The 7,417-nt window shown below is 25.6% G+C and overlaps 1 protein-coding gene across 1 annotated transcript; it reads right to left on the bottom strand.

Annotated features, from left to right (window-relative positions):
• Positions 1-1,431: 1,431 nt before the first annotated feature.
• LOC112552560 (trypsin-like) lies at positions 1,432-6,534 on the bottom strand. Its single transcript, XM_025218091.2, has 7 exons — positions 6,338-6,534; positions 5,261-5,432; positions 4,353-4,512; positions 4,056-4,261; positions 2,685-2,896; positions 2,059-2,116; positions 1,432-1,802 (listed from the first exon to the last, which is right to left on the bottom strand). Exons 1-7 carry the CDS (start codon positions 6,443-6,445, stop codon positions 1,663-1,665), a joined length of 1,056 nt encoding a protein of 351 aa, XP_025073876.2. The 5' UTR covers positions 6,446-6,534; the 3' UTR covers positions 1,432-1,662.
• Between the last annotated feature and the right edge of the window lie 883 nt (positions 6,535-7,417).

Genomic DNA, 7,417 nt, shown 5'->3' with positions numbered 1-7,417 from the left:
ATACGTACATATTTTATATTTTACATGTACATATTTTGGAATAAAGTGTTATATCGATAATAATTTAAGTAATTTTGCCAATGTTACGAAGAGAAAAATTTTCAGTGATACGCCAGCCCGAGTTTTAAAACATAAATTTTTAAGTTAATCTAATAATTTAAAACTGTGTACTTCAAAAATTTTTTGTTGGCTGCTAACAATTAATTTAAAATTAGATCTTCAAAATTTTTGAATGCTCAATTTAATATGGCGGATCATAGTTAAAAGATATTCTAATTCTCATATTCTAATTTATTTACAATTTTATACAACTTTTTGCATAAACTACTAAGTCTTTATATAGATCTAATGTAAGTAGTTGATTGTTATATATTCATTTATAATTAATCTTTCTTTTCATATATTCATGAACATTCTTGAATTTTGTTAACAAACTGATTTGTATAAATTTGTAGATAATATGTATTGGATAATAGGATAACAGTAGACAAGAAACGGTACAATATATCTCGCATGAGATTCACTCGGCTTGCACTCAGCGACTGTCAAAATCAAACTGAACTCTCACCTCATTAAAACATCGATGTTCTTTTATAAAAGATACACACACACACACACACACACACACACACACACACACGTACGCACGCACGCACGCACACACAATGTTTGCATAAAAAAATATACATTTGTTAAAATAATTTATTAATTAAGCTTATTTATCAATATAAATTAGATTGCTAAGCTGTATTTTATTTAATATATAGCTTATCGAAAGTTGTTACATCAGTGTAAAGACTTTAAACAAAGATTATTTTTTTATCTATATGTCATTCAGAAAACATGTAAACAGTAATTTAATACAGAGCAAATAAAAAGACAAACAAATATCTAAAATAATATTTAAGATAATAAAGATAATGCGGGGTAAAATGCTCAAAATTTTTTATTAGTTAGTAGTAAATTTTCTGAATAAATCAAAATAAAAATTATCAAATAATTGAGTACATTTTTATTAAAATTTATAATTTTAATAAAAAATAATAACGCCATTTTTATTATTGTAAAAATTACAAAATATGAAGACGATAGAATAGTGGTAATATTTTGATGCATTCTAAATTAAAAATAAGTTTACAATATATAATTGGTAATTCTAATACTTTTTTATTTCTGATATATAATATATTGAGGAAATAAATGATAAACATTTATTACTTTTTATTATTATATATTATTTTAATCAACAGGGCACTTGCAGCATAATTAATATCGCAATATATAAATATTTTAATATATATATACTGCTAGATGTATCTAGCAATATATATATTAATAATAATTTAATAATAATAATAAATTAATGGCGCAAAAATGTACAATAATTATAATAATTTTATAACAAAATAAGTAAATATAGTAAATATAGTATGTTATAATACTTAATATAAGATTTATAAAATATAAATGTATTTCAAAATATATAAGATAAATAACATGTTAAATTAAAAAATATGAATTGGAAGGAACGAAAATACTTCTTTCATAAACTTAATAATTAAATAAATATTAGATTGCTAATTTAACATTATTGTGTTTAACAGAACAATAAATAAATATAATGTAAATACATTCGATAACAAAGTAACATTAGATAATACATTATTTTGATTGTTGATGCGGTGGAGGACAAATACATTCCTCATCAATGTGATCTCTAATCCACGCAATATAATTAGTCAATTTTGTGAAGACTCCAGGAAAATTTGGTCGTCCGCAACCTCGTCCCCAGGAAACGATGCCTACAATACATGTAAAATACATAAAAAAAACATTTCGTTATATTTAATTTTGATTGTATAAATAATATAATAATTATAATAATAATTATAAGAAATTTCTGTTTAATTGCACATTAATGACTTCTAATTAATACAATCAAGAAGATGTGATTTATTGCATAGAGAAAAGAAAAATTATTTTAATCTTGAAATTATTTTAATCAAAAAACTTAAACTTGCAGATAAAATCAAATTTTAATTTATAATTATAAACTACCTATAACTTCAAGTTGTCCATAGATTCCTTTAACATGTAAAGGACCACCGCTATCACCCTTTAAATAAGAAGTAAAAAAAAACATTAAAAATTATATAAAAAAATAATAATATAAAATAATATAAAAGAGATAGTTTGTGTTATTCATTGAAAAATTAAATATTAAGATATTACTTAGTATCTATTAAATGTTAATATAATAATATAATAATATAATCAAGATATATATTAATCTTTGATACATAAAATATTAGATATTATAATTTCTATTAATAAAACTTTAAAGCTAATGTTCTATAATTAATGTTAGAATTAAATCTTGTATACACACACACACACACACACACACACACACACACACACACACACACACACACACACACACACACACACACACACACACACACACACACACACACACACACACACACACACACACACACACACACACAAGAGGACATCAAATGATGTCTTATAATGTCTTAATAACTTCTCTAACGTTAAGATGTTGAATCGTCATTTGATATTGATCACTATGCCACTTGAGATATTTTCTCATGTGCTATTACTTTTTATTTCTAGATGTTAATTGTTTATATTTATTTCAAATTCTAGTTAATACTTACATAACAAGCATCCTGTCCTCCTATTCCTTCTATATAACCGGCACAAAACATGTTCTCGCTGATTCGATTTTTAGCATATCCAGCTTGATCGCATTCTTCCTTTGATAAAATTGGTAAATTAACTTTTCGTAATTCATCACTTACAGGCTTGGTTTCTCCTGTTCGACCCCATCCGATAACAGTTGCGAGTGCTCCAGTGTAATCAATTGTTTCTGTAATTTTGTAATTTTTATATGTTCTGACTGTATTAACATGGATTTTATTCACACAATATTTATTATCTAAATTTGAAACGTATCTTCAATTAAGAAACATAGGCTAAAACTTTTAATTTAATTTAAATATATAATTTTTGCAACATAAGTAATAATTTAGGTGTTACTCAAATAGACATATAAATGTCAATATATGCACAAACATTCTTATGTTTAATAATTTATAACGCGAAAATCTCGAGTAAATTTGGGTAAAAAAATATTAGATATATAAAATTAAATTAATTTTATATACCTTAATTAATGATTTATAAAGCATTAAGTTTCAAAATTTATATATAGGGACTTTTAGACTTTAATGGTCAAACTTTATCAGTATATTCTATGAATATAAAGGAAAAAATATTATGTAAACATAGGTCATAGGTAAACATTTACATGTTTGTTCAAAAATTATGACAAAAATACAAAAAAAATATTAATTTTTAATTACTGTAATACAGTGTAGGAATAGATCAACGATGTTTCTAAGCTGTGTTCTTTATATGAGATTATCAAAACTAGCATGATACTTTTAATTCTTTCAAAATTAATTAATCCTCCATTTCAAAATGTATAATAAATTCACGTAATGATATGAAAAATTAATAATACAAGTATTAATGCAAATTAATAATTCAATAAAATGAAAGTAAAAATAAAATTTGTAAAATAATAAATTTGATTTTTCGGCCACTGTGAATCTTATATTATTAGAAATGGTAAACATTTTTAAATGTAAATATTGTTGATTTTTACATTGTATCATGGTAATCAAAAGTTAACGTTTTTTTTGTATTTCATAGTTTTGTCATAACTTTTGAATAAAGCTGAGAAGATAAACGACCTATGTTTATATAACCTTTGTTTTCTTATCTCTTTAAACCCATAAAATATAGTGACAAAGTTTGGCTATTAAAATCTCGGATGCCATGTATATAAAAAGAATAGAATCTTAAGGTCATTTAAATAATGGGCGTAAAATTCGAAAATAGAAACCGTCGCACAAACTAATTATAAGCATTTCGAATATAACACAAAAGATCTCGAATCTCAATCGGCATTGTTAATTTTCTCGATTTCTACACATATCTTACTAATATTAGAAACGACTTACTGTCTTCTGGTAAACATGCTGTTCGTACAATATCATTCAGAGATACAGGTTCGTTCATCTCTATTATAGCAATATCATTGTTAAACGAGTAGCTATGAAAATTTTCATGAATGGTTGCCGATTTTATGTAACGAATTATAGCACTACTTCCTATAAAGGGTCGATCATTATCCATCAAGATAAGTTTGATAGTTTTAATATCGAATCTAAAAATTATTTTAATAGATATATTATATTATTCTGGAATTAAATATTTAATATGTAAACTATCTATGATTATAATTATTTAACACATACCCTCGCACACAATGAGCCGCAGTAAGTATGTGCTTTCGCGTAATAACAGTACCAGCACAATAAAATTTGCCTTTTTCACTCATGCTAACTATCCAGGGATAATCAAAAACGTTTGTTATATTGCCGCCAATAATTCTTGTTTTTCTTCCAAGGCCGCAAACTATAATAATGCATTAATATATATGCATGTTATTTGGATTAACAATCAATTTGATTGCGTATGTTATTAATATATATTTGTTAATGATTTATAGTTATAATTCATTAAAAATTAATAATCAATAATTTATAATTAATTAATAATTGCAAACTAACACATACGAATATATACGCATAAGGAATAATTAATTATTATTATTTATTATTACTTATTATTATTATATTATATTTATTATTATATGTTTTTTGATGTTTCTATTACGTAGCAAAATTACAAAAATTAATTTTGTGTTATTTTAATGCAATTTTACTTTGAATTATAATATGCTATATAAAATTATGTAAAAAGAAATCTTGAAATATAGAAAATATCATAAATTTATTTTATCTTATTTCACGATAATTTTGAAACATTTATATTACAATTCTGGAACATTAATGTATGCATTTCCCATTTGCATATTATTTCTTACTTACAATTAATTTAATTAATCCAATTAATTGTAAAAAAATACATTTATTATATTTATATATTTTAATAAAAAAGATTGTTATATATTTTTCTGTCAATTATATGAAACACATATAATTGTTTATTTGTTAGCATTGATATAAAAGAATCTAGTAACAATTAGTATTAAGAATGTAAAAAAAAATTGAAATTGTATATTCCTATAATGTTCTTCAATGTTTCTTACATAAATTTCTAATAAAACGCATAATGCTCATATATATTAGGTTTTACTTACCGCAATCATTACAGAAATTTGGCTTTTTAAAAAGAGATGTTGGGAGTTCAAGATCGAAGTCAACATAAGATACTTCGTCTATTATCGGACGAGTATCATCTTGAGCATTTGAAGTAATGTTAAAATGTACTTGAGCATTTGAAGAAGGCAAATTCCGTCTGTTTAGTAATGTCTACGAACAATATGTGGAAGAAGATGTACGAATAAATATTTCAACGTTATTAATTCTATGTATTGATTTCCATAAATTTCATAACAAAATTAATCAATGTATAATTGATATCGAAAAAAATGAAAAATGTTGTATTTACATATATTTCTCAACTGGAAAGTTATTACAGAGACATAGCTCTTCTATTTTCCAACAATATTTTGTGAATAATATTTTTAAAAAATGCATTTCTTTCTTGTTTTTATATAAATTTAAAAATAAAAATAAAATTTTAAAACAGATTAATGATCTATATAAATAATCTATATAAATAAATAATTGGATAGGACAGATTTTATATAAATAATCAGATTTGGGCAATTTATGGATATACAAATAAGTTTTAAGAATAAAGCTTTATAAAAAATTAATTTATTTAAGTAAATCTTATGTTATTATTTTATTTTTATATTAAAAAAATAAATAAATGATAAAAACATTATATAATAAAATATGTACAATTTACAATAATAAAATATTAATATACTCTATAGAATATGATAACAGAAAATATATCAACATTTTATATAATATACATCTATTTTCTATTGTCATTTTAATATATAGTTACTCAAACTGCAAATTCAAATTAATAAAAACAGAATGGACGAGTTTTTTAATTCATCGATTGAGTAATCGCATAATGCACAAATGCTGTTTTTATAGAGCAAAGTTGTATTTGCGCATAATATGACTTATTAATCGATGAATTAAAAAACTCACCTAATTATTGCCTTTCACTATCACTATCGTTTCATAAACAAAAGACCATCGAATGTGAATAGAATAATCGACTATGATCAATTACTTATGGTTTAAAGCTAAATAACCCATTAACACATTTGTATAATAGTTATTTAACTTACCACACGAGGGAACGCGTAACAATAGCTCAGACATAGAGAAAGAAAAAAGAGCACAAACATATCTATATATCTTGTTCTTGCGTAGCTTTCCATGCCATGTGCGTGCATGTTGTTTCCGATATTTAGTCCCTGTTAATTGATAATCTGATTTTGTCGCGAGATTCGTGCTCGTGCATGTACTTACACTCGCGACGTGAAAAAGTCTAAAGATACCCTGACTCTTTTGCCGTTTTATATTATAACTAATGAAAAAGCCCAGCCGCGTGTCTCGGTGGGGATTCAACCTTGAATGGTGCGTTTGCATTGGCAGATGTTGCATGTGACAGCCTTTAAATTACCCGGTCGGGTGATTCAAACGGTCGGTGTACGCGCCCGTTGTCTCACCTGACAAGTACCTCCTCCGATACAAATACAATGGCTCCATGGATCCTTGAAAGGTAGGGTCACTGTGAGAGGAGGTGGTCCGGGTTGACATTGGACGTTCGTGATGGCCGATTGGATCATAAGCATCTGTCGTAAGAATCTCATTGGCCCATATGAATCCTCGATTCAAAGAAGCGAAAAAAGGTTCACTTCTAAAAAAAAATTGTCTTTTCCAGTTTTCACTTTTATCGATAAAGGATTCGCCATTCTTAAATTTCTCGATAGATCCGTATAATTAAGGAGATGAAAATATTTTATTCGCATAAAATGCAAAAAATGGTCGATAATAAAAAAATGTATAACATAACAAATGTAACGTATGATGTAAATGATATCATTCCGTCCGTCTTCTTAATTAGGCCGAATCTACTGAGGAATTTAAGAAGAGAGAGTTAATCCAGTCTACCGAGAATTTCGTCAGCAGACGAATGCGAATGTCACCGCGCCCATGATCGTTCCGATTCATTGTCGCGGATGATGACTACGACAACGACGGTGATAACGACAATAATGATAACAATAGCAATGATAACGATAGGTCGGCATCACTTGTAATTTAGGCAAGTAAAATAAATGACTGCCAAATTCTATTTGTGACTTTACTTATTTGTGACTGAAAACTTCTATTACTTTATTACTTTATCATGCAAAGTACGG

Source organism: Pogonomyrmex barbatus, unplaced genomic scaffold (assembly GCF_055798465.1).
Source record: "Pogonomyrmex barbatus isolate J1 unplaced genomic scaffold, ASM5579846v1 scaffold12, whole genome shotgun sequence".
NCBI classification, from domain to species: Eukaryota; Metazoa; Arthropoda; class Insecta; order Hymenoptera; family Formicidae; genus Pogonomyrmex; species Pogonomyrmex barbatus.
This window is presented reverse-complemented; position numbering and strand designations above follow the sequence as displayed.

Excerpts from the sequence above, each read along its gene's own strand:
- LOC112552560 (XM_025218091.2), bottom strand. The coding sequence starts at position 6,445 with ATGCACGCACATGGCATGGAAAGCTACGCAAGAACAAGATATATAGAT. Across the intron at positions 4,513-5,260 it reads AAATTTCTGTAATGATTGCG|TTTGCGGCCTTGGAAGAAAA; the intron begins GTAAGTAAAACC and ends GCATTATTATAG. Across the intron at positions 2,117-2,684 it reads GAGGACAGGATGCTTGTTAT|GGTGATAGCGGTGGTCCTTT; the intron begins GTAAGTATTAAC and ends TCTTATTTAAAG.